General features: G+C 47.6%; 1 protein-coding gene across 1 annotated transcript in view; it reads right to left on the reverse strand.

The window, feature by feature from the left end:
- The window catches only part of PCNX1 (pecanex 1), a 288,523-nt gene that overhangs the window by 14,066 nt on the left and 247,189 nt on the right, over window positions 1–27,268 (reverse strand). The window contains exon 39 of the mRNA XM_073242202.1: window positions 5,408–5,519. Coding sequence (XP_073098303.1) covers window positions 5,408–5,519 — 112 coding nt within the window. The remainder of the gene's footprint in view (window positions 1–5,407; window positions 5,520–27,268) is intronic.

Genomic DNA, 27,268 nt, shown 5'->3' on the forward strand with positions numbered 1-27,268 from the left:
ATATGCTTTCCTGGATGGCCCAGGGAGGGCTGTGTCAGAGCTGAGCCCACTCCCCCGACAGGCACAGGCAGCATCCCAGGCCAGCGTGCCCACCTGAGGAGGGAGCCCAGCTTACCCTGGGGCCTGAAGCAGGTGGGGGGCCAGCACTCCAGACCCTAGGCCTCACCCTGCATTCAGTGCCCACTCCCGCATCATTCCAGGTTTGTTTAAAGTTAAATATTTGTTTTCTAAATGACAGAATTCTTCTACATGTTGCTTTAGTTTTTACATTAAAAAAAATTAAGTTTCTGTTGTTTTATCAAAGCAAGTGCTGCTTGGTGCTGAACAAAGGCCTGCTCTCTTATGGAGCAAATGAGCTCCTCTGTGTCTGGCACCAGAGAATCCGTGGTGGGCAGGGTGGGCACCTTAGGGTTGGCACGGAACACATCTTATGCTCCACCTCTGCCTCCTCGCCCTGACTTCTGTTTGCACGCACCTTACCTCCCTGGAATAGTGCAAGAGGTTCCTGTCTCACAGACTGGATCTGAAGTCTCTTCCCTCTTCAACTGCAACAGTCATATTAAATTCCCCCAAACTTAGAACTGATTACAAAAACAAAGAAAGTAACAAGAGACAAAGTAGGACAGTATATAATGAAAGGGGTCAGTCCAACAAGAGGCTATAACCATTATAAAATATCTATCCACCCAACATAGGAGCACCTAAATATGTAAAATTCAGGTTGTTCTCCTATTAATGGCTCTCCATTGCTTGTCACATGGTGTTCTAGACTGTCATCCAGCACCACTTTTTCTTCTCAGCCTAACAGCCAGCTACCACTCTGTGCAGGCCTCATGCCTCAGTCAATCTGCACTTCTGTTCCCTTATTTCTCATGTATCCTCTCCTTATGCCACACCCTTCCACCTGGAAGGGCTTCCTTGTGGCCTCCTCCTCATAGTACCTCCTCCAGGAAGCCCTCCAGGCTCCCTCAGTTGAAATGACTTAGTGATCCTTTCTGTGCCCTCAGGAATTCCCTGGTGTCTCCCTTCTGGCCCTTTGCACCTTCTGCTTGGCTGGAGCCATTCTCATCCATGGTTTCTCATAAGACTGTGTGTTCCTCAAGGGCAAGACCTTTTTCATTCATCTTTGTAATCTAATGCTTGGCACACAGTAGGGCACTCCACAGAGTATTTGAAGCATTCTCACTCTGATCACCAGCTAACAGTTCTGGCCACCAAGTCCCAGAGTGTGTGTGTGCAGGGTCTTCCCACACATTCAAGCAAGTCTCTGACACTAGCTAGGTGACCTACACTTCAGCCCAGTTCTGATGCTCTCTACCCAGGACAGTGTCAGATCCCACAGGTTAAGGGCTCAGTGCCCCAAGACTTCCCCTTGGGCAGGGAGGAGGTGGGGTGGGAGGCAGAAATCCTTTGTCACAAGTTCAGGTTGTCATGTGTGCTTCTGACCAACCAGCTATAGACTGAAGGTTCCCACCAGCCCCTCCTTGGGTTTGATTAATTTGCTAGAGCAGCTCAGAGAGCTCAGAATCATTTTACCTTTACTAGATATGTTAGGCAGGAAAATAGATATGAGCAGGGTGGAAAGAGAGTAAGGCCAGGAAAGCCAACTAAAAAGACCCAGAGTTAATCAGTTAAAGCTCAAAAAGCCAGAAGCAACTTGGCCTGGAATGCTTGAGTATTCCCCAGATAAAGGAGGGTACCTCAGCATAGCCCATGTCTTTATTGTGTTAATCATGCAGGCCCAGCTTATTTTTTAATTTTACCTATATGTTGTTATTTTTCTCCTTCACCCTAATCAAGTAGTTTGCAACCTAGGCTGCTAAATTAGCATGTAGACCCAGCCATAAACAACATAGTAAAAGGCAGGAAGGATTCCACCTTGAAAATAAGGTTGCATTTTAATACCCAGGAAGTTAAGAAGTAAGATTCTTAACTTACTCTTTAGCAAACAGTCAATAACTCAGCCCACCTTGGGGGCTGGGCAGGCAATCTTGTTTGATATGCACCCAGACCAAGAAGCCGGTATCCCAGGGAGAAATAAGAGCAGGAAGTTCCTTGTGTTAAGTTAATTCTAAATATTCAGAGACCATTTAACAAGTCTGTACCCCCAGCCCTTGGTCACATTCCTGAAGAATCCTTAAAAGGGGGAACCCCCAACCTTTTGGGGGTGCTCCTCTCTCTGAGGTCACCTGCACTTTCTAAGTGCATAAACTTTTAACTTTAAACTCTCTCTTTTCAACCTTTCAGGGTGCTCCTCTCTCTCTCAGGTCACCTGCATTTTTTTTCTAATTAACTTTAAATAAAACTTTTACTCTGCTTCACAACTGGGTCTCTTCCCTTCAATTCTTTGTTTCAGCAGGGACAAGGACCGAGGAAAATACACAGCGCTCCCCCAACATATCCGGTGACATGCCTTGGATGGATTTCCATCCCCGGTAAGCCAAACTGACCTTTCCCACCAACATATTGTCATTTTCTTATTGTTAAAAAGAAAAACACAGGCCCAACATGGGGTCACCTCTGCCAGGCCAAGCCACCAAACCAGGGCTTAATACCTAACCCAACTGCAGTTTCAACTTCCCTCAGAAATGTGGTCAGTCAGGAGTTTTATGGTCAACAATAAGATAATCTGTCACATATCCTCTCCATCCCTCAGAGGAACCCATCTAATAAGACCCATATGCCCACAATGAAGGTGACCTCACCCAAAATTATCCTTTTTTTCTCCAATTTGTGACTTGCTTGTCCTGACGTCAAAAGCCTCTCCCTTCCTGTAGCCCTTAACAAGTATCTCTATATTTGCTAGATGGGATGCTGCCCAATTCCATGAACCACTTAACAAAGCCAATTAGATCTTCACATTTGCTTGCTTGAGTTTTTTTATTATTATGAAGGATGCAACTCAGGAACAGCCAGATGGAATAGGTGCATATGGCAAGGTATGTGGGAAGAGCCATGGCCTTCCACGCTCTCTCCGGTTGCACCACGCCCCAGACTTCCATGTGTTCACCAGCTCAGAAGCTCCTCAAACCCTCTTTGTTGCGTTCTCATGGAGGCATCATCACGTAGGCATGACTGATTAAACCATTGGCCATTGGCAACTGATACTAACCCTCAGGCCCTCTCCCTTCCCCAGAGGCTGGGGTGGGACAGAAAGTTCCAAGCCTCCAATCACATGGTTAGTTCTCCTGGCAACCAGCCGTCATTAACACAACAGACACCTTTTACACTCTCACTACAGGAAATTCCAAGGGTTTTAGGAGCCCTGTGCCAGAAATGGAGACTGAGACCAAATGTATTTTTAACTATAAATCACCATATCACAGTATTAAATAAATGGATGTTCAGTTTGTTGTCCCCTCTCCTGCTCTCACCCCACCTTGCAGGAAGTGAGTGGGGATCTATTTACTTTCTTTGCAGTTAGCTGTGACCCACAGCTGCCAGTGGCTCAAGGGAGAATGCCTCAATATTACCGAGGGGCTGCTGGCCAGCATGAAGGCTAGGGCAATCTCACTGTATGCAGCTGCCTGCCACCTCCAGGGAGACAGGTGTGAATGGGCTCCCCCGGCACCACCCGGAGTGACAGGGTAGTGGGTGCAGAGCCAGCCTGGAGAGCTGCAGCCCCAAGTCAGCCCCACACTGTCCTGACCCCCAGCTCCCTCCCAGCCTGGAGGGAACCAGACCCTGCCCTACAGTCAGCTGAATCTGGGATATGCTAGTCCTATTTCCCTAATTTTGGGGGAAGTAGGGGAGATCAAGAGGTCCCTCACAACTCATTCTACAGCTTTAAGCCAAACCAACCTCTCCCAACAACATACTGTCAGTTTATTACTGTTAAAAAGAAAAACACAGGCCCAACATGGGGTCACCTCTACCAGGCCAAGCCACCAAACAAGGGCTTAATACCTAACCCAACTGCAGTTTCAACCTCCCCCAGAAATGTGGTTAGTCAGGAATTTTTGACAAAGCTATTCTTGACAGGTGGAAAGAGTCCACATTTCAGCACCTGCCTGGGGAAGTCTAGCTGCTTCATCAGGTATGAAAGTTGCTGGAAGCCCCACTTCTTCTTCAGACTCCAAATGTAGGGAGTAGGCTTTCAAGGGGGTGGGGGAGACCAATTGCTAGAGCAAGATTAGCTTTAACTATATCTGGCTACCAATGGGCTCTTTATGGTCCATATGCCCCACCCCCTTGTTTCCCTGCCCAGTTAAAGTCACATGATCTCCTTAAGAAATATAAGTGAGATAAAGTAAGTAAAGTACTTTCCATCATTCTTAACATAGAGTAGGTGCTTGGGGAAATGGTAGTTTCATTCCTTTTGGTTCATGCCTATTTTTTGTGCAATAAGAACTCTGATGGTCTGTGCAAGTAATGGAAGACTCAACACACAGGGCTTATTGTTCTCACATAAGGGATCTGGAAGTTTATACTTCTGAAATTACTTTAGTAATTGAATAAAACAATGAAGTTCTCGGTTTCATTCTTTCTCTCCTCTCAGCAATTCTTGACATGTGGCTTTTCATCCACCTGCTATGACCTTAATAGTCACAAGAGGGCTGCCAGAGCCCCTACTATCATGTCTGTTTTCAAGGCAGCAAGAGTGGAAGAAAGGGTGGGACCAACCATGTTTTCCCTTTTATAAGAAAAGCAAAAGCTTTCACAGAAGCCCCAGCAGATTGTCCCATATGTTTGTATAGTTTACTGTCACTGATGTAAAAATTTCTGCAAACTTGTGTAAAGGAGGGCAGAGGGCATCAATAGTCAGGAAAAAGGACTAATAACATTTAACCTAACTGCCTAAAGCATGGGCCACCCAGTTTTGAATAAACAACCCGAGGCTAAGCTTAGAAATGCGCCTGCTTTAAGTTAGATAACTAGAAGTGGGCAACAGCCTGGGGGCGTGATCCGTGATAAGTCACATAGACATGCTTGGGTAAGCAAGAGATAACAATTGAAGCGGTCAGGCAACTGGAGTGTTCCGTAAAAGGTTACAATATAGAATGTGTTTTAAAATTATTGGTTGTAGAAATGCTCGGGCTTCGGTGTAACGGCTGTGAAAATCCTATATAAGCAATACCGAAAGTTGCCTGGGGGTCGGCAGCTCGGACTCGGCCTGCGTGTCAGGGGAGGTGCTGTCGACCCCAGCTTGCTGGCTGAATAAAGACTTGGCCTGTACTTACATCTCCATGCCTGTGTGCTTTTTTCTCTCCGGAAAACCCTGAGTTCCTGGACGCTAACATTTGGTGGCTTAAAACAACACATTTACTATGTTCTAGTTCTGGAGTTCATAAGTCTGAAATGGATTTCACTGGCCTAAAATCAAGGTATCAGTAGGACTACATTCCTCCTGGAGGCTTTAATGGAGAGCCCATTTCCTTGCCCTCTCCAGCCTCTAGAGGCCACCTACCATCTCCAGGTCCAGCGACGCCCGGCCAAGCCTTTCTCACGCTGCATCTCACTGACGCGGACTCTCCTGCCTTCCTCTTGCAGTCACAGATCGCTGATTTCACTGTGCTCACCTGCAGGTGATAAGCCAGGCGTCTCTATGTAAAGGTTAGCTCATTTGCAAACTTAATTATATCTTAATTCCCCTTTGCCATGTAACACAAAACACGTCAGTTTCTAAGGATTAGGATGTGGACATCTTTGGGGGTTGTTATTCTGCCTGCAACAGCATCTTTTGGCCAAACCAGATCTCAAGGCCACCACCAGGAGCAAGGGAGATGGGCAGATCGATTGCCTGTGAGAGGGAGGAGAGCCATGAGTGGCTTAGACGAATCATGTTGCATCATCTGAATCTGGTTGGTCTGCGACCTCAAATCAAATCAGGGTTGAATGAGCGGGGAAAGGGGGTGAAGGAATGGATATTGGCTTGGCCTCTCACGGTCTGCCGCCACAGGTACAGCTGGCTTTGGGACGATGTTCCCAGTCATATGTTCAGTTTGCATTTCGTAACGGGACGGGATGGAATCAATAATGTGAATTTGCCAAGCTGTGCCCAAACCCTGTGAATTTGGAGGACTCCAGTATGGCCACCCAAGCTGTCATTCCCTGCCCTTCTCCTGCCCGCTAGCCATCCAAAGAAGAACCTGACCAAAGTGGTTTTCTTGGGCAAAGAAAGCTACCTGGTAGTGGGCCAAGAGGAGTGAGTTCTAGAGATGAGAGAGGCAGGGAAGAATTTGAGAAAGCATGTCATGTCAATGTACATCATAATGAGGTTGGGAGAGAACAGGAAGGGAATTACAAAGGTCTGGAGGTAGCCAGGAAGTTTTCCTGAGGGTTTTGAAGAGAACCTAGGAGTTCTACAGTCATCTTCATTAGGTTAGAAAAATACAAGTAAAGATCATGAGTATTTTGGAATTCTACTCTGGAACTCAACTAAATGGTAGACTCAACATAAGTTATGAGAAGTCACTGCCCACCCCAGTTCCTTCCCCTTGTTCTAATTTGCTAGTCAGTAGTGCTCATCAGTAGCTGGCAAATAGTTAACATTGGATTCAGAGACTCATCTGTAAAATAGGTGTTTGGGCAGGAGGATCTTAGAGCCCCCTTCCAACACTGATCACTGACTGATGATCCTGTGATCACTCTGCGATCCAGGGCAAGCTCCTATCTATGCCCTCAGCCTGGGGTGACACTTTCTTGTGTTCTAAATGATGGACTCAGACACAAAGAACACTTGGAACTCTACCACTGCTAAGATCATTTAACTTCTCTTAGCTTCAGTTTCCTCAAATGCAAATGTAATATTCAACTTGGGATGCTGATGTGAAGATGGACAATAACATACATAAGGTGTAGGCCACATATAGTAGGAACTCAAGGAATTTTTACTCCTACTAAAAAGGAATAAAAGATGAAGTAACTTTCTGTGATCAAAAGCAAAAACTAGTCTTTGGACAATGACAATTAAACACCCATCTTGAAATTTTTAGTTCCTAGTCTCAGGATTATTCAATTTATTTCTGTTTTATTCTTTTCACATTTAAGCCAACTGGTCATCCCTGCATCTGATAACCAAGTAGCACACCTGTTAGTTAGAGAGGGGAGTACTTGTGTGCTTGCCCTGTTTCCAAACACTGCAAAAGATTTTTGCATTCTGTATGACCAGGGTCCTGTAAATGTCACACAAGACTTGAGGAACTGTTTGTGTTCCCAAATTTGTGTGATTCTTCCTTCTGATCTAAGATCCCCCAGCCTCCTACTATCCAATAGGGTAGCTACTAGGCACTTCATGGCCACTGATATTTAAAAGAATTGAAATAAAATGAAAAATTCCGTTTCTCCAGTCATACTGGCTACATTTCAGATGCTTAATAGTGACATTTGACTAGCAGCGGTCATACTGAACAGACCAGATTATAGAATGTTTCTATCATCACAGAAAGTGCTATTGGACTACTGCTGCCCCAGACTAATTCACCTAGCTTTTAATAAAAAATAAACCTTAAAAAAAAAAAAACAGCCTACCAGCTGAAGTTATTAGTCCTGATAAAAGGGCCAGATGCCTCTCTGGCGAGAACCATTTTTCCCAGATACCAATTGCATGGGAGCAGAGTCAAGCCTGGAGATCTGCAAGTGGAAGAGAAATTGGAAAGCCTGTCTCCCTGGGCTCACAAGGGCTCCGCTGGGAATCTCTTCAGTCCAAGCCGTGTGCCAGCAGCTTTGTAACTGATAGCTTAACTAGGCTCCATTCCCATGGGATACTCAACGTGCGATCACTGGGATCCAGGCTGCAGATGGAAGTCAGTGTGGTCAAAAGGTCCCCTCAGCACTTTGCACTGGAGCAGTTCGCAGCTGCTGGCTGTCCTCACACTCTCCTAGGCCGCAGATAAGTGACAAGCATGTCCTTGCCACCTCCTCTGCTTGTGAAAACCTCCCCCGCTCCTCCACTTTCTCAAATGCCACCTTCTTCCAGGACCTCCTTGACCCCTATGAAGCTCCTCTTGGCACTTTCTTTGCAAATCTCTAAGAGCACTTAGGTACCTGGGCCTTGAACCCTACGTGTCTGTGATGGCAGACTCCACAGAGTGCAGGGCCCCATGTTTCTCACCCAGCCCAACACAGGGTACCCATCTTGACACGGCAGACATCAGTGAGCAGGACTTGATTCTTGTCAACTCTGAAGAGTCCACCCTGAAGAGTTTTGTGGAGTGGCTCTGCTCTATACACTAATTGTGGCCTCTGCGCTGGCCACTAACTACAGTTTCATTCAGCCACCTGACAGCTCCCACCTCAAGACGGGGTACAGCGTCACTACAAGCTCTGATAGCAGAGAGCAAACCCCACCTCCACCCTTACTCACTGGGTGACATTAGGAAAGTTATTTCTGGTCCTCATTTTATGTAAAATGGGGACATAAGTAGTACACATCCCTTGTCATTGCCATGAGAAATAAAACAATGTACCTCAAATACTCAAAAAAATGCCTGGCAAACAGTAAACACCCAATAAATCATAGCTGTGCATTATTATTATCATTCTCTGCAACACAACCTAATTCTTATGAGAAGTAGCTTCCTGCCTCAATCATGCCTGGATTCCTGCCTTTGACCTTCTCTTTAGTGGTCTCTGTCATCTGTCTATTCGACCAGCTCCCGATCCAACTCATCTTGGCTTGCCCAGCCCCCATTCTGGGCAGCGACCTGCCTCCAGCCGGTGTGGGTCCCAGGATGCCTAACCTCCTCTGGATGAGGCCCAACTCAACACCAGATAATGGTGCCTCGCTCAGGCTGCGGATATGTAAGAAGTGCTGGCTGGTTAGAATTGCTGTTCTCAGGAAAGCTAGCTCCCTGGGAAAATATTGGGCTGATCTCTGAGCACAGGCTTCCAGGGGGCTGACCACCACCAGGATAAATGAAAAGGGTGTTAGGAAAATAAGGAGTGAACCTTCTGAAAGCATGTCTTTAGGAATTTCAAAACAAAAAAGTACACGCTGATTTTAAAAGCTTTCACTAAAATGACACTGGGGAAAAAAAGAATTGGGGGCCCACCAAACGACCCATGATCAAAAGACAATGGTTTACAATGTTGGCAGGCATGCCATGTAATAGATATTCTCTCAATGATGGGCCTCCAAAATGTGGAAAGAAACTTAACATTTACCAAAATGTCTGTATCCTTTGAAATTAGAAAGACACTTCTTGAAATACAGTCCAATGATATATAGTCATAGATTTAGTCAAAATTTGTATATAATAATATCAGTGGCAGTATTGACAAAAAGGAAAATTTGGAAACAGCGTAAATGTCCAGCAACAGAGAAATGCTTTTGCAAGAGTAGAATTCCATCATGAACATGGAATATCATAAACACACTTGGTCTCTTCTGCTGCCCAGTAACTCTCGGACCCGTAGCCTTCTCTGCTTGCTCACTTCGGGACCCTGGTGGCTAATGTCTCTGCACTGGCAGAAACAGCACCATGAACTCAAACAGAAGCCCAGACCTTGCCAAACACACCAGCAGGTTCCTCTGTGCTGTGACTCGCAGAGCAAACTTGCACCTGGAGAACAGTGGCAGCTGCACCCAGGGCTTCCCGAGTGACGAGTCCCTGGGGAGGGAGCACGGATCCTTTCCATCAGGTAGACTGAAGCAGGACACCGGAAGGTAGATGGACTGACCGCCTCAATTCTTTTATTGAGCCAATTCTTTTATTCCACGTGATCAAACTTCCTGTCCAATCAGGTGGCAATTGAGAGGGTCCAAAGAAAACTGGAAGAGGAACGAGCATCACTTTGTACTTGCCACGTGCTAACCTGAGGAGATGCCAGATAGAGAATCTAATCCTCACAATAACCCTGTAAAAAGCAGGATCCCTGATCCATTTCAGAGAGAGGAAAACTGAGACTCGCCCAGGATTCTGCCAATTACTGTCCCTCTCATTGGATCTGAAGCAGCAGCCCACTCCGACTCTCCTGACTCTCGCTTCCAAGCCACCCTGTGCGGTTAGCAGTGCGAGAGGAGCGGAGGCGCGCTGGGAGCCAGGAAGAGCCCTGCCAAGGCCAGCAGGGTGGGCGGGCCCTGCAGCTGGGTAGGCAGGCCCTGCAGCTGGGCTCACTCAGCAAGCTCAATTCTGACTGTCCAGGCAGCCCTGGGGCTAGGAGGGCAGCGTGTGTACACATGTACAGTTTTTCCTAGGCCAATATTTTGTTCTGATTACTTTTGACTGGTTGATGGGATGATGGATGATTCGTTCTTTCTTTTACTCACAAAATAAAATTTTATAGAATTCCTCCTGAAGTAGATCTAGCTTCTAGAAAAGGGGGCCTGGCCCTTTTTTGGGAACCCTCTATAAGAAAAGTTACAAGCAAAAAATTACATGGATTTAGAATGAGAATATTTACTTAGAATGAGAGTATTTGTTCAGAACGAGAAAGCACAACATACTACTGGTGTCTGGGACATCTGGGTCCTTCATCCGGAGTTCCCTTTGGGTTAGTGACCTGCCGTGCTTGTACAGAAATTCTTCCCTGATTGCAGTCTCCCACACTAGACCACATCACAACTCTCAGCCCACACGGGGCCATGCAGAAAGAGCCCTGAGCTTGAGCTTCTCTAGCTCCCGAGGAGTTCTGCCTATGTACACACTATGCACAGGGAAGCGCAAACCTAGAGACAGCCTGCTCTCTTGGCACCTGCCATCAAACACCATCGAATAACCACACTACGGATTTATAATTAAAAACCTATTTGTTCCATGGAGTAGAGGAACTTGGAAATACCTCTGAAATTGTGTGACAAAGGAAATGACAGATAATAGGCTTTGGGACTCGAGTCATCTCTGAGGAGGTGACTTGAGGGGTGGGCAGAAGAGGGTTCCAGACAGGAATTTACTATGTCCCCAAGAGCTCATTCAGTCCTCAGTCCTGGCTTGCTTATGTGTGATGTCCCCTGTGGTATGAAATTAAAGATGGCTCTATGCTACAGAACGTCTGAGGAGCCCCCGCGGTGCCTCCAACCTAACGCCCCATTGTCCTAGGCAGGTTTGGTCCTGCTGAGTGTTACTCACAGCAACCAGCCCAGGGCTCCGAATGTCCCCACACGAGCCGTCATTGCACAGCCCCAGGCCCTGGAGGGAGTACCAAAAGCCCAGCCCCTGTCCTGGGTTCCGGGCAGTGCCAAGGCTGAGGTAGGTGGGGAAGCTGGGCCAGCTTGGAGGGCCTCTATGGGGCTGCAGGGCTCATTCACAGCCCTTCTCCCTTGGAAAACACTGTAAGCAAAGATACTGGCTGGAAAGTAGGTTACTGGGAGAGGGCCAGCCCTGGACTGTAGGAGGGGTGAGTTCAGAGATGAGGCCCCCACAGAAGAGTGCACTGCAAAGCTGCAGGCTTTGTGCAAGCTGCCCGGTCTGGGTGGCCCCCTTGGAAGGCCATCAGGGGCTGTTCAGGGAAGCCAGCCCAAGCCCTCCCTGGGGCCTTCATTTCTCCCACTTCCGGGGACTGGCTCTGCCTGCCTCTCATTTCTCTGATCTCCGGTCTCCCTTCATGAAGGGCCTCAGAGTCCTGGAAATTTTCAAAGGTTAGCCTCACCTTCTGCTCCAGCAGGTGGCTGCTGATGGCAGCCCAGGTAGAAGGAGGAGGCCAGATGGCAGCCAGCAGTGCCGACCCACTCCTGCTCCAGGGCTGCTGCTGGCAGACTCCCAGCACCAACTGACTCAGCTCTTGTGGCTGGGGACAAACACAAGGGAGGCTGGCAGAATTCCTGCTTGAGTCGGCCGCTCACTGCACGTGGCCTGTGCCTGGGTGCACCGGTGCAGGCACACACACAGAGGCTTTCTTTTGTAAGAGAATACGAGGCAGTAATAACCATCACCACCACTCGAATGGGTGCAGGGCTTTCCAGTTTATAAGGCGCAGGGAGCAGATGGCGCTTTCAAACCAAAGGAGCACAGGGTTAGGAGCCACGTGACTTTGAGCGAATCATTTCACTTCTCCAGCTGCAGTTTCCTTCCCTGTGAGATGGCGGTAAATGTCATATTCCTGAGCACACCTAGCACCCAGGTCTTGGTTTCTGGTGCTGTCCTCAATGAAAGGAGCTGGGGCTCCTAGGAGAAATGGCTGATCCCAGGATGAGGGCAAGAAATATTATACACGATGAGCCTGGAGCAACGTGTAGTGCCAGAAAGTAAGAAAGTACTGAGAAAACAAAATAAAAAGCCCCTCAAGCACAGTGATGGGGCAGGCGCGGGGTCTGTTAAAAGGACGTGGGAAAGAGCTGAGAACTTCCAGTGGCCAAAGCGGAACAAGTTGAGCAACAAGACAGATAAAGTACTATTACATTACAATCCAAAGTACAAAAAAAATTTCCATATAAAGAAATGACTAGATAAATACGTAAGAAGAGAGAATTTCTCCACGCAGAAGAATTCCAAGTAATTGACACAGAGGCTCTGCCCTTAAGGAGGTGTGGGTGTAGTGACTTCCTTCCAAAGAGGACAGCATGGAAGGGGCCAAAAAAAGAGTAACTTCATAGTGGAGAAAGTGGACGAGCCCTACTTCAAGCCAGGTGACCAAGATCAACATCAACAGGGACGTCATATGAACATTTTGTACCCCTGATACAGGACGAAAACGGCACCTGATGCTGGTGGGTCTAACTAATGATGAGAAAAACATCGAATTTTATTTGAGAGACAGTCTACAAAATACCTGGCCAGTACTCCTCAAAACTGCCAAGGTCATCATAAATAAGCAGATTCTCAGAAGCTGTCACAGCCAAGAGAACCTAAATGTAATGTGACATCCCAGATGGGATCCTTGAGCAGTGAAAGGACATTATATAAACACTGAACAAAGTACCGACTTTAGTTAATAATAATGTATCGATAATTGAGTTATTAGTTGTGACAAATGTATCATACTAATAGAAGGTGTTAATAATAGAGGACACTGGACATGGCAGGCACAGGAACTCTCTGGCTTATCTTCACAATTTTTCTGTAAATGTAAAAATGAACAGTGTATTTAAAAAGTATCATCTACCTCATAGGGTTGTGAAGATTAACCATGATTGTGTGTGGAAAATGCTTAGCATGGTGCCTGGAGACGGTAAGTGCCCAACAGATGGCAACTCAGGCATTATTAGGTGTGCGAGCCAGGGGACAAGATGCACTGGACAGTGTGGGAACACGTGAATGATGACTCTCATTCCCAGGTCTGACCACTGCACCTGGGCAACAGATCTGGAGAGCTGCCGGCCTCCTGGAAAGGGCCATCACGTCTTACCTCAGCACATCAGGGTGGCCTTACTTACACTGCTGTAAAAGTTAGAGCTCAGAGGATGGGTGGAGGTAGCAGCGCCCACTGATGCACTCATCACAGCTAGGACCAGCATGTTAGGGGGTGCTGATTAGCACTTCACCAACCCAAGTGAAGCTGTGAACATCAGCACCCCCAGAGAGGAGGTCCCCCTACAGTTTTCAGAGCTGGCTTGGCACTGGCTCCCCGCAGGGCGGCTCCCGGCAGGGCTGCATGCTGCCTCTGGATTAAAGGTGGAGACTGGTCAGAGGCTCTGCATCTTGGGCTCCAACTTGATCCCTTGTGCCAGCCACCTGCCATGAGGAGAGTCCATCCCTGCCCACCAGCTATCATGGGTCACTCTAGGGCTCTAACCCCTGCAGCTTTGACTCAGTCCTTGCCCCACAGGGGTGTTATCCAGGCTTAGGCCAGAAAGACTGGTGATAATTCCGGCGGACAGTTGACTGGCACTGGAGAAACCCAGGTCATGGAGAAACAAACCCAGAGGCAAGAATTCAATCCTCAGTGTGTTATTTTGCCTACTTAGAAGTGCAAGTGATAGAAACCCAACTCAGTGGAGTTAGGGGCACCAGGGAAAGAGGAGACATTTGTTAGAAAGATTATTAGGAGAGCAGCTCACAATATCAGGCCTTGAGAAACAGAATCAGGGCTGCTCCACAGATCGCCCACTGGAACGAGACCTGCTGGGGGCCTCTCCTACCTGCCCCCACCCCACTGCCCACTGCGTGCCGGCCGTGCCCTGTCAGACCTGCTTCCTCCAGCCACAGACAGCCCCCAGGCCCACCAGCAACCCACTTCACCACAGAGGGGAGAAAGAACTGCTCACCTCCCACCTCTAGCCAAGTGTCAGCTAAAGTAACTGCCACAGGACCCTGATTAGCCCATCTGGATGGGCATGCTTACTTCCAGTGGGTCAGGAACGGAGCATGCAGCGCCATCAAAGAAATCTGTTTGCACCTGTTCAGATCACACGCTGGAACCACAGCAGTTATTTGATCAGAGAGAAAGATCTATAAAGAATTTCTAGTCCCATGTAAAGTTGTTAATTACATAACTGAAGGGTAAAAAGAGAATTCCAGGGGATTATGGAGTTAGCAACTGCCAGAAACAGCACTAACCCTGGGGCTGGGGGAACAAGGGGAAGATGTTAGAATTATTAAAACTTAGAAATTTAGAGACGGGGCCTTGGGGGACAGAGGCTCTGACTTTTGAAGAGGGGGCTTCAGCTGGTTGGTGTCTCTGACGGGGATGCAATAAAGCTTGTCCTACTAGGGCTGGAAAACTGTTAACTGGATTCAGCTGCTGCCACAGCGTGGGTGCACCCACACAATGAAGTACTATTTGACGATAAAAAGGAATGAAGTACTGATAAATCAACCTCCAAAATATTTTGATAAGTGAAAGAAGCTGGACACAAGAGGACAGACTGTATGCTTCTATTTCTATGAAACATCCAGAAAAGGCAAATCTATAGAGACAGAAAGGAGATAGGTTGTTGCTGGGCGTAGGGGTGGGGATGGGGATGGGGAATGACTGCTCATGGGCTCGGGTTTCTTTACAAGCGGATGACTTAGAGTGTGGCGATGGGTGCACAGCTGTCAATATACTAACAATTGCTGAATAACGCACTTTAAACAGGTGAATTTTATAGTATGAACTTAACGGTATGCAAATTACACTTCAATAAGGCAGTTAAAAAAAGAAAGAATAGACGTACCTTAAAGGGACGTTTTTATGGACCTGTGAGCAGATAAGGAAGGACAAGACATTCACCCAGGACGGGCGCCGGGCAGCAGGCCTGCTGCAGAGTTCGCTGCTGTGGAGAACGTGAAGCCGGACTACAGCTCCTGCCACGCCCTCCCTCGCACCGTGCAGGGCTGCCTCACCGACCCAATCATCCTGTTTAAAGCCCCAGCACAGTCCTGCCTCTCCGTCTCTCTAACACTCCAGGTGGCTGGGAGGGCGCGTGGGCCCTGGCATTAGCTCTGTCCTCAGCTTCATTGTTCTGTGCGGCCTGAGACAGAGATCCAGGAGTGGGATGAGTAAGGGACTGCGGCTGCAGGCTCCCATGCTTTTCCCCAGTTCTGCAAAAAAGTGGAGTTACTGCTCAGCTATTCATGCAGTAGGGGTATTGTTTCCTGATCTGCACTGGTCACTCTTACATGTGTACAAAATAAGACGGTATTTTTTTGCACGTCTGGTCTCCTGCCATTAAACAATCAAAACACCCCCACCCCATAGTGATAGGGCCTTACTGCACGCCCCCGGCTGCGGGATGTTCCACGGCAGGTGGTACAAGTTCAGGCTCTGGGCCTGGGCCAGCTCACTTACTGATGAGCCTGGGTGTTAGTCAGGGCAGTGCTTTTCACACTTAATGTGCATGTACACGACTTGGGGGACCCCACCTAAATGCGGGCTCTGATTCAGGAGGTCCGGGGCCAAGAGGCGGGCCCTGGATTCTGCATCTCTCATCAGCTCTGGGTGATACTCATGCTGCTGGTCAGTGGACCGCACACGGAGTAGCTTGCACCTAAAACTTCTCTGCCCGAACTGCAAGGCCTCCACGGATCCTCCGGAGCACCCACGTGCAAGGCAAGGGGCTGGTCTTCCCTCAGCAAAGCTCCCAGGAGCCACTGGGTTGTGCGAGTGTACAGGGGGACTCTCCCCTCTGCGTCAGGTACAGGCTTGGTGTCCTGGGGTGGCTGCCTGCTGGAACAACAGCCAAGGCAGCAACTGCCCCACCCACCCTCTGCTGACTGAGCATGAAGGGACACACTCCAGCTGAGATCAGGTGTTTGCCATGGACCCCCCTTGTGTGGGTCAGGCACCATACATCCCTGCTCCGCACCTTGGAGGCCAGACTCCTGCAAGTGATGGATGGGCCTGGAGCACTGCCAGCAACAAGTAGAACAATCTGCTGCCAAAAGTGGAAAGAGCACCCCCCGGCGCTCACATGGCGATTCTCTGAGTCAGAGAACATTTGTTTAGCATCACTAGCTGCAAATCGCTGTGATGAGCACAGAGATGATTAAGACCTGGTGCTGGCTTCTGGGAGCCCACCCCTCTGGTGCATAGTGACATGTGGATGGCCTGTGATCTGCCACAGGGTGTGAAGGAGGCCCAGAAACAGAGAAAAGCTGCTTGGAAATGGAGACCCACTGTGAGCAGGGAGAAGAAACTCCTTTACAAGTTTGGAGTACAAATATATATATTTTCATTTCCAATTTGTCATTCATGTGCCCACCTGCAGGAAGTCCAACATCTTCTTCCTGAGGCCTTGAATTGTCCTTTGGACTGCCAGTGACAATAGTACGTTCTCCCGGAATATGGGTAATCCTTGAGCGAGCCTGTGAAATGGTATCTCAGCATGACACTGAGAGGACACGGTACCAGGACTGTCTCAGAGGCTGGGAAGGTTGTGGTGGGTGGATGAGAGCCAAGAAGAGCATCCCAGTCTAGGTGGGGGAAAGGCGGGAAGGGGAGCTTTGAGCAGAACATTCTGGAGACCTCGTGTAGGCACCTGTGATTGCAATGGGATGGGGCACAGAGCTGGGTGGTGAGTGGTGCACACCATGCACTTACTATGTGGTGGCCACTGTGTAGATGCTGTAGGGGCTGCAGGAGGTGACAAAAAATACCCAAAACTTTTTCAATGATAGCCCATTTGTGCATTCTAAAATATACAGGAGTCACTGGCAGGAAGCGCCATGAGGTAAATTCAGAACAGTGAAGGAATTGAAAGAAGGGGCATATGCTTCCAGACCCCATCTTTGGATGCCAGTGAGCACCGAGAAGCAGCCAGGCAGGAGCCCAGCCGATCAAGCAGGACTGATCTGCTGGTCCAAGCATGAGCTTGGTGACAGAACGGGAGGTTTGGCCCTTTCTCACTGGCATTCTGCTGCCCCTTTCACATCTTCTCCATCCCTGCCAGGCCATGAAGGAACTTTCAGTACCCCATGGCTGAGAGGCTGTGCCTATGATCAGCTGCTCTGGCTGTAAGGGTTACCTGGCAAGTGTTAAGAAAAACTGCCCAGAACTGGGAGCCAAGCCCAAGAGGATGTCTGCGTGTCCTCTCAGTGTCATGCTGAGATACCATTTCACAGGCTTGCTCAAGGATTACCCATATTCCGGGAGAACGTACTATTGTCACTGGCAGTCCAAAGGACAATTCAAGGCCTCAGGAAGAAGATGTTGGACTTCCTGCAGGTGGGCACATGAATGACAAATTGGAAATGAAAATATATATATTTGTACTCCAAACTTGTAAACACACCAATTATGCATATGAGGATGTATATATAAAAATTTCCTTTAAAATAAAAATCCACAGCTAAAAAGGAAAAAATATGGAAAAGTCTGCTCTGGAGCTATAGGCAAGCTCCACCAACTACCAGTCCCCAGAGGGAGGGAGGGAAAGCTCAGAAAGCTTGGGAGTCCCCCAGTCGTCCCCTGGATCGGTCTCCAGGGCAGAGCACAGAGACCAGGACGGGGCTATGCATCAGTGTGTACATAACCAGCCCACACTCACTGGCATAAAATATCAATCACTCATCATCATGGATCTGTGGGTTGGCTGGCCACCTTTGCGGATCTGGGCTGGGCTCAGCCCCTGGGATAGCTCCTCTCTGCGTGTCTGTGGGCTAGTCTGCCCCACCCTGCATGCATTTGGAGGTTTGAGCTGGAGAGGTGGCAGTTACCTTACAAGAGAACAAGTGGAGGCATATGAGGCCTTTCAGGCTCAGGACGGCACACTACTACTTCCATCCACATCCTTGACGCCCAAGTCAAGGTCAAGGGGCGTGTGCTTGCCTCTGATAAGACCATGACAAGGATTTGGACGCAGGGAGGGGTAAAGGATTGGGGACAGTTATGCTATCTGCCCAGGGAAGAGGCCAATGGCCTTTGGGAGCCCCAGCCTCCTGTGTGTCTGCCTCTTCCTAGCACACCAGCAGAGGTAGGCTGTCTCTAGCCCACACATCCACACTCTCAGTGAGTCTCCAGGGGACCTGAGGCTCAGCTGTGTGGCACTGGGTCTGCAGGAAAATAGTCTTCCTTTGTTCTTTTTTAAAATTCCTTCCCTCCCCTACTCTGGTGAACATTGTAATCATTCCAGAACTGTTTCCTAGAGCCCATTAAAATGGCTCTCATTCCATCTTATTGTGCAGTGAAGTTTCAAATCAATTTAATTACCATGTTGGCATCCCAGGAACAACACCACATGTCAAGAGGATTCTAATGGAGACCCAGTGTTCATCATGACCGTGTCTATAATTATCAGTAAAATTTCCTGCAGCCCCTACAGCCCCCACCCAACTTTGTGCAGATGGAGAAGAAGGCTAATAACTGGACCTGGGGCCTCAGAACCCAGACAGCTGGGTAGCAGACAACCACAGTCACCACTGAATGAGCGTGAGCCCGAGGTATGTGTCAGGAGTGCAGTGCACTGCACACATGGCGCAGGGATGGCCTCTTCCCTGGAGAGGAGGGTGTTACTGTGGGGAAGCTGGTGGGACTGGGAGCAAGATGGCCTCCATGGAGAGGAGGGTGGGGGTGGGAGGGTCACTGTCCAAACTTCAGGAGCCAGAGAAGGTGGGAAATTTATGGACGTAGCTGAGGTTAGAAATTGCAGTTTCACACCCAGTTTACTGGCATCGTGGAAAAGGAGCCTGTGTGTGTGTGTGTGTGTGTGTGCACGCGCGCCAGAGAGAGAATGACTTAGAGATCAAATTGTTGAGTAATTAGAATTAGAGAACATTCGCAGTGGATCAGGCAGTTAAGAACACTGGGCAGTCATGTTGTTCTGCGCCTTCCGTTGTCCCCAGGGAAAATGAGACCAGTGTGGACGGGACTTACAACAGCCAGCAGGAGGCCAGCTTCAGTGAGGTGTGCACCTAGTTCTCCACAAGTCTTCTGGCAGGAGAAAAAGACAGTGCTGGGAAGGTAGACGGCTCAGCCTTTCAGCCATGACCCTGGTGGCAGCAATGGCCTGGATTCCTGCTCCACAGCAGCCTGGGACAGCCTCCACGGTTCTCCCCACAAAGAGATTGCAACCAAGATCTGATGCCTAGAGATGATCTGCCCCCGGTAGCGATGGATTTATCAGGGAGGGAGCCCAGAAGAGGAAGGCTAACATCATGAGGGTGACATGGGTGCTCAAGCCATTTATTTTGAATAGTGAATGAAATGTGTCCTTATGTATATTCCACACTGGAGACACAGAGCATAACTGTTACACACATATTCTCCCTAATCCTTACACACCTTGGGAAATACACAGTATTCTTCCCTTTTTACACATATACCCAAGTCTTCATTCAGCAAGAGTTGACTGAAACTGGTTGGTCTGTGCTCACCCAGCTATGGGCACAGGGTGGGGAGAAAAAGTAACCTGGAGAAGAGTGGATGAGCCGGCCAGAGCTGACGGGGCAGGCTGAGTCCAGCAGTTCAGGGCCAGGATGACAGCAGACACTCAGATGACCCCTTGGGAGCCTTTCTAAAGTTCCCAGGATGCAGGTGTGAATTACCCTTGTCTAAATCTCTAAGGGATGGATGACTCCTGAGGGTTGGGAACAGGGAAACTCTGAAAACCTAGGCTATGTGTATGTACTGAGTCACGAATATGTGCTCAGCATTGTGGGCTTTACATACATTGCAGACTTTATTCATGAAAATTTAAACAAATACATGAATACAAGTGTGTAAAAATGTAAACAGTACTAATGTGTAGAACAAGAAGTGAATTACTATTAACTCATCCCTCCCTCCTCTTATTCCTGGTGAATCTCCTGTCCCTGCTCAGAGATGGTGTTTCTCTCACTGTTGATGATTTGGTGTGTGTGTGCTTCCAGACCTGTTCACAGACAGTGTGTAAAATAATAACAGATCACACATATGAGTGTTTACAGGAACAAGATACTATTCTGGGTTTACACACAGACACACATGCTCTTTTTAAACATGTAAATGGATCACACTCTATATTTCTACCTTGCTTTTTTTTACTTAATATATCTTTGAAATCGTTCCACATCACTACTTGTAAATCTGCTGCCTTAAAAAAGTTATTTTCTGTTAAAAAACGTAGTGCATGCATATGGTAAAAACTTCAGACAGGATAAAAAAATGGAACATAAAAGTTTCCTGACTGCCCAATTCACTTTGCTCTGAAGTGTATATTTCCATTAATTGTCTAGGCACCTCATTCACATATATATACTTTTATATTATTTAACTTAATAGTTTGCAACTCCCTTTTCTCACTTCAGGTATCTTAGACATCTTTCCTTATTAGCAGATAAACACCTGCCACATTCAGCTTTAACTGCACAATAATATTCCACAGAAAAAATGTATTTTTCCCTATTTAATTAGTCCTGTACTTATAGTCATGGACATGACTAAGTTCTAGTCAGTGGCATATGGCAGAAATGATGCATGCAACTCTGGGACTGTGGCCTTAAGAGGAAGGGGTGAGTCCCCTTTCCCCATTGGCACTGTCTGGAATGTGGATGTGGACGGGAGCTGTCTTTCACCGTGCAGATGAGGACAGAACTCTAGGATAGCAGGACAACAGAATATGGAAACTAAGCCCCCCAATACCACAGAATCACCACACCCCCAAACCACATATACACCAAGCCAGCCCTAGATTGATTAAGGTGGGCTATTATGGTCCAAAAAATATGTGGTTAAGCCTGTTATCTTGGGTGTTACAGCAATCAGCCCAATATCCTAATTAAAATTAATATATTCAGGATAAAGAAGATGTGGTACATATACACAATGGAATATTATTCAGCCATAAGAAGAAAACAAATCCTATAATTTGCAACAACATGGATGGAGCTAGAGGGTATTATGCTCAGCGAAATAAGCCAGGCAGAGAAAGACAAATACCAAATGATTTCACTCATCTGTGGAGTATAAGAACAAAGGAAAAACTGAAGGAACAAAACAGCAGCAGAATCACAGAACCCAAGAATGGACTGACAGTTACCAAAGGGAAAGAGACTGGGGAGAATGGGAGGGTAGGGAGGGATAAGGGTGGGGAAAAAGAAAGGGGGTATTATGATTAGCATGTTTAATGTGGGGGGTGGGGGAAAGTGGAGGGCTGTGTAACACAGAGAAGACAAGTAGTGATTCTACAGTATCTTACTACACTGATGGACAGTGACTATAATGGGGTTTGTGGGGGGACTTGGGGTAGGGGAGAGCCTAGTAAACATAATGTTCTTCATGTAATTATAGATTCATGATAACAACAACAAAAAAAGTAAATAAATAAATAAATAAATAAAAATATATTCATAAGATAAATTCAGAGCAGTGGAATTGCTACATCAAAAATATATGCATTAAAAAAATTGAATTTCTGTGACAAATTGCCTCCCACAGCTGTTCTATTAATTTATACCCCCACAAACAGTCAATGAAGGTACCTGTTTACTACACCTTGTCAACCTTGTCCAGTACAAACATAAAATGTTTGCCCATGAGCTGAAAAATATCTCATGATATTAAAATTTGCATTAATTTAATGATGATGAAAAGTCAAGTCTTTGACAATGTTAACTATCCTTTTTAAATGTTTTCAATCTTTATCACAATTCTATGCCACGTTATGAGTATCCCACTTAGTTCACCTCTGTGATGCTAAGGAACGTGTTCAAGAGAACAGAGCTGGTATGTGACAGCCAGCTTTGAGCTCAGGTTGGACTCACTCCAGACCCGAAACCTGAGCTCTTTCTTCTGCATCACACCTTTGGCCTTGCCAGGGTCTCCACCTCCACCCTCATCACCACCATTTTGTCTGAGCAAGAACTTCAGGGCCCATATGGGCAACCTGGCTCCCACAGCCAGGCCCAGCCAGGCCCAGCCAGGCTCACTGGAGCCCCATGCATTTGTACTGTCAGCTCTGCCTTGAAGTAGCTGGGACTCATGGCTGCTGCGTGAGACAGAGGTAGCTGTCTTGTCTTTTCCTGCCCTTCCCATTGAGTAGGAAGGTCACCAAGCCCGACCATCTCATGAACATCTTCACAGTTTTTATTCCTTCAGTGTTGTTTATTATGTCTAACACCAGTGGGGAACATTGTCTTCCCAAATAAAGTTTGTAACATCATCACTCATACTCTATATTTGCCCCTCCACCCCCCACCCACTAAGTGATTTGGGCCTATTACCCAAATCATCTCCTTTCCCAAGAATCACAAGTGCCTAAAGATATAACTCAGACCATACTCCTCAGATGTCCCACGTTCTCCCTACTGAGACTTGGGAGCAAGAGAACTTCCATGTGGAGGGGTCTCGGGGAGACCTTCAGTCTACCCAGGGCCAGGGCTTCCAGGGCGAAATCGTTAGAGCTTCTGAGTTTTGGAATGATGTTGAATAACTCTATAACCTCAGTTTCCCAATCTGTAAAGTGGAAGTAAAAATTACAGCCATTTCTTGAATCAAATAAAGTACTTCATATAAAGCACACAGCCTAGTTCATAGCACCTAGTAAGTTCTGAACAACTGTCAGCACCCTTACTACTGTCATGACTGGTAGTAGAACATACCTCTTCAGTTGACTTTAATACCTTACAGAAAGTAGAGAATGGAATTTCTCCCATGCTAGTCTTGCCTGCTGAGAACAGGTTTTCTGTCTCTGAGAAGAGAGGTCTCTCTCTGCAGGACAGAGCCCCAGGACAGGGAATAGCTGAGTGCTTCTTCCAGAACAGTCAGCCTGGAGCAGGCTGCACGGTAAGCACTGACGCCCCCAAAGGGGCTGAGTGGGCAGCTGGGTCTGGCCTCGGATCCCTGCCTGGCTGCCCACCTGGTGGTTCCTGCGGATTCCCACACTGTTCCACGCTACACACTGGGTTGGCAGCTCTCAGGGCAGGCTCTCTCACTCAGCCACGAAACTGTAACATAATTAACTCCAGAGCCATGGTACACTGTCTTCCAGGTGTCAACAGCATCTGCCTCCAGCCTGGACCCCTTGTCAGGTCCCCGCAGGCCTCACTATGTGAAAGGGAAATAGGGTCAAATCATTCAGACAAATGGGAATTCGGGCTCTGACAGGACAACACATAGGTCAAAGGCCAAGTCACCACCCTCAGTGAACTTCATTTCCCTTTGAGGGGGGAGACCAAGTACAGAAGCATAGCGTTTGCTGAGAACGGAAAGGGGCTGATCTGGTCTGGCCCTCTCAGCTCAGCTGAGGACATCCAGAGGCCAAACAGCCCAGTTCAGAGTGACAGAGGGAATTTGGAACAGGGTCAGACCAGACCCCAGGCCTCCCCTCATGCTTCGGCTGCACATTTGTTAGTTTTAAAGGTCTAGCCTTTGTCACAGGGGAATTATCATACTTTTCACAGGGCTATTAGGTATCTGCTACTGGCATCTAGTGGGTTGCGGTCAGAGATGCTGCCGAACATTGCATAACCCATAAGAAGCCACAACAAGGGACTGTCCTGCCTCAAATGCCAACTTTGTCGGTTGTCACAGGGCATGTTACAAGCTCGGCTGATCACCCCACCCAAGCCTGAGGGAAAAGTGGAATTGCAAGGGGGGGAAATGTAGTAGAAACAGCCTGCAGTTTAACGATTCCACTGGTCAGTGAGAAAACTAGCAATGTCTTTTGTCTGACACCAATTCAGTGGAGTTTTTTCCACACCAACAAACAATTCTCTGACACCAACTGGATGTCCAACAACTCAGTTCAGTTCTGACATTCCTACCTGGAGTTAGCATGGACCCCACAGGTTAGGGCTCAGTCCCACAAAACTGACCCCACTTCAGACACCAGCAACAAGTCCCAGGGACCCTTGAACTTCTGACTGATCATCTTTATGGGCAGGGGTTCCCACAACCCCCTCCTCAGGTTCAATAATTCACTAGAATAATTCACAGAAATCAGAAAAATGCTTTACTTACATTTGCCAGTTTATTATAAAGGATACAACTCAGAAACAGCCAAATCGAATGGAAGAAAGGCATAGGGCAAAATGGAGGCAGGGGTGTGCAGAGCTTCCACGCCTTCTCTGGCGACACCACCCTTCCAGCCCATCCATTCACCAGCCCGGAAGCTCTCCAAACCCCACTACTTCAGGGTTGTAATAGAGATTTCATTTTCTAGTGAACATACCCTAACCTGAAGTTACCTAATACCCATCCCCACCACTGAATCACAGGGCATACAAGACAGTAAATTCCAAGGATTTTGAGGAGCTATGTGTCAGGAACTGGGGATAAAGACCAAACACTTACGTTGTATTATACCACAACTGGTTAATGCCAAGCCCTGGATGTCCTGGGCAGAAGGGGAAGACTATTTATCAGGAGACAAGATTGCAACAGTGCCAGGTGTCTTGTGCCCAAAATATGTGTGGTCACATGGGCCTCAGATTTCACAGCATGTAGGTAGTAGGGACACCCCCCTTCCCCCACCTATTACCTCATTATCTTGTAACCAGGCTACAATTTCTCTCATGATGCCAGGCTTTTTGTAAAAGTTGGGGAGAGGGTGTAGCAAGCTTCAATTTTAGTCTTTCTCGTCTCGCAACTGGACAACTGCAGACAGAAAGAAAAGCTGAGTTTGCTTCCTCTCTGCAGACTGCCGTGCTGCTGCTGACAGGAGGGAGAGAGAAGCCTGCCTCCTCTGTGTTGACTGCAACATCTTTCAGAACCCAGTGAAGGCATGAAGTAAGCCTACTAGGTGGGTCTCTGGTTGTGGGTAAAAGATGAGGGGCCTGTGGTCACAGGCTGGTGTGTTTCCTGTTCAGCAGTGGGGAGATTTCACAGAGGCCTTTCTTGTCTTCACTCAAAATGAAATGTAGTTGCAGGAAGGGAAGTAGCAAAACCATGGGCCAGTCTACATTTTAGAAATCTGGTATTTGGAAACTTGCAGACCTGAAGAGTCAGGGGTTTCCTATAAAGATCTGATACACAAGTGCCATCCAGACAAGGAGTTGACTCATCAGGAAATGTGTGGACCTTTACGTAAAGCCTCAAACCACAAATACTTCACCTCTCAACTTTGTAGACATTGTTAGATAGATATTTTTGTTAAGCATTGTGTGAAACAGTGGGATGACTGGTTTCTTTTCCCTCCTTATAATGATTGCACGCATCTTTTATAATATGCCCATACCATGTAGTCAACTTGTAAGAAAGAATTTATTAATGAGTCTGTTTAGGGACTCTCAAATGGAAGACCTTACAGGACAAAGAATAGCTGTTCTTTTTGTATATGGAAGTATGTGAGCCCCAGACGTCATACCCAATCAGGCACCTGGTGGGAATGGTGTGGTTACTGATGGTGGGGGAATAGAGATGGTAGGAGTTTCCTGTGAGGGCCTATCACTAAAGAAATCTACTTCCTGATTTGACCCAGATTTTCCAGGGATAAAATAAAACTCAAGGAAAACAAAAAAGTAAGCATTTTCTAATTCCCAACTCCCCTCCCTGCCTCATCTCCCAAATTTTCGGCCTGATTCAGCTCCCAGATGAGCAATAATGGACTAGATGACAGCAGAAGCAGGTGCCTTTCCTGGTGCTGCCTGTGTGCACTGAGAAGGGCTCATGACGGTCAAGGGCCAGTCTCTGAAGCTGACTGCTTGGCTGGAATCCCAGCTCTGCTACTTAACAAGATGTGGAGCTTACAACAGATTAACTTCACTTCTTGTGCCTCAGTTTTCACCTCAGTCGAAAAAGGGTAATCATAGCAGCATGATTCACAATAGCCAAAAGGTGGAAGCAACCCAGCATCCCTCAGCAGATGTGTGGGTAAGCAAAGTGTGGTCTATCCATACAATTGACTTCAGCTTTAAAAAAGGAAATTCTGACACAGGGGACAACCTGAGTGAACCTTGACAACATTGTGCTTAATTTAAGTGAAGGGACAAATACTGGATGAGTCCACTTGCATGAGCTACCTAGAGTAATCAGATTCGTAGAGACAGAAAGTAGGGTGGTGGCAGAATTTCAGTTTTGCAAGATAAAAAGAGTTCTAGAGATAGATGGTGGTGATGGCTGCCTAATGTGAATATCCTTAATCCCACGAAACTGTTCACTTAAAAATGGTTAAGATGGTAAATGTTGTGATGTGTATTTCACTACAATTTTTTTTTTAAATAAGGAGGGGTGATAGTATAGGGTTGTGAGGAGGATTAAACGAGTTAATTGGTAGGAATCAGTGGTTTTCGGAAACGTGGTCCCCCTCCCCACCCTGCGCCTGCCACCTAATCCCCATCTTTCTTGTCAGCCCCGGAATGGGAACCATGCCAAGGCTGACAAGGCTGTGGTAAAGCACCGGGCACAGAGCAGCTTTCAAGAAACAGAGGCTGTGGTTTTTATTTACGTGGCGGGAGCTGACCATGCCCAGTTTCCACCACCTCTCCGAAGGAGCCAGAAGCGCCCAGCAGGACCACCCCTAGCAAGGGCTTGAAGGTGAAGCCTGTGTGTCCATGAGCACATGGCAGTTGCGACCATCACCTGCACCAAGAATCTTTCTCCAAAAACTCAGGAGGTCTGTTAACAATTTTATGTTGCTTCATTTAAATCAAATTAATGTGGACCACAAATCCTCACCCTCTGAGCAGGTAGGAAAACACCATGTCATATTAGCACCTCCTCCTCCTGCACACCCCCAAAAGTGAGCAAAGAATCTGGGATCTTATACAGGGCCAGAGCTCCAAGGAGGCATCTCTGGCCTGCAACCTGCCCAGGGTTATCCCTGGTGGCCCCTGTTCAAGCACATGTGGTCCCTGGACAGCTGGAATTGCTGGCCTGGCCGCTCAGCTTTTGGGAATCTGCTACGGAAAGGAGTTCCTGGTTTGGGGTTTCAGCCTCCGCACACCTTCCATAGAGTCATTCTCCTACCCTACATGTCCCACCCCTGGGCAAGGCCCTGCCAGGTCCCTACACTCTGAGGACCTGTGACTCCGCCCCTTCTCAGGTAGGGGGACTTTGCCCGCTCCCAGCATAACTCCATCACAAGCTGGGCGGCTGCAACCCTGCCCTAAAACAT

Source organism: Manis javanica, chromosome 8 (assembly GCF_040802235.1).
Source record: "Manis javanica isolate MJ-LG chromosome 8, MJ_LKY, whole genome shotgun sequence".
NCBI classification, from domain to species: Eukaryota; Metazoa; Chordata; class Mammalia; order Pholidota; family Manidae; genus Manis; species Manis javanica.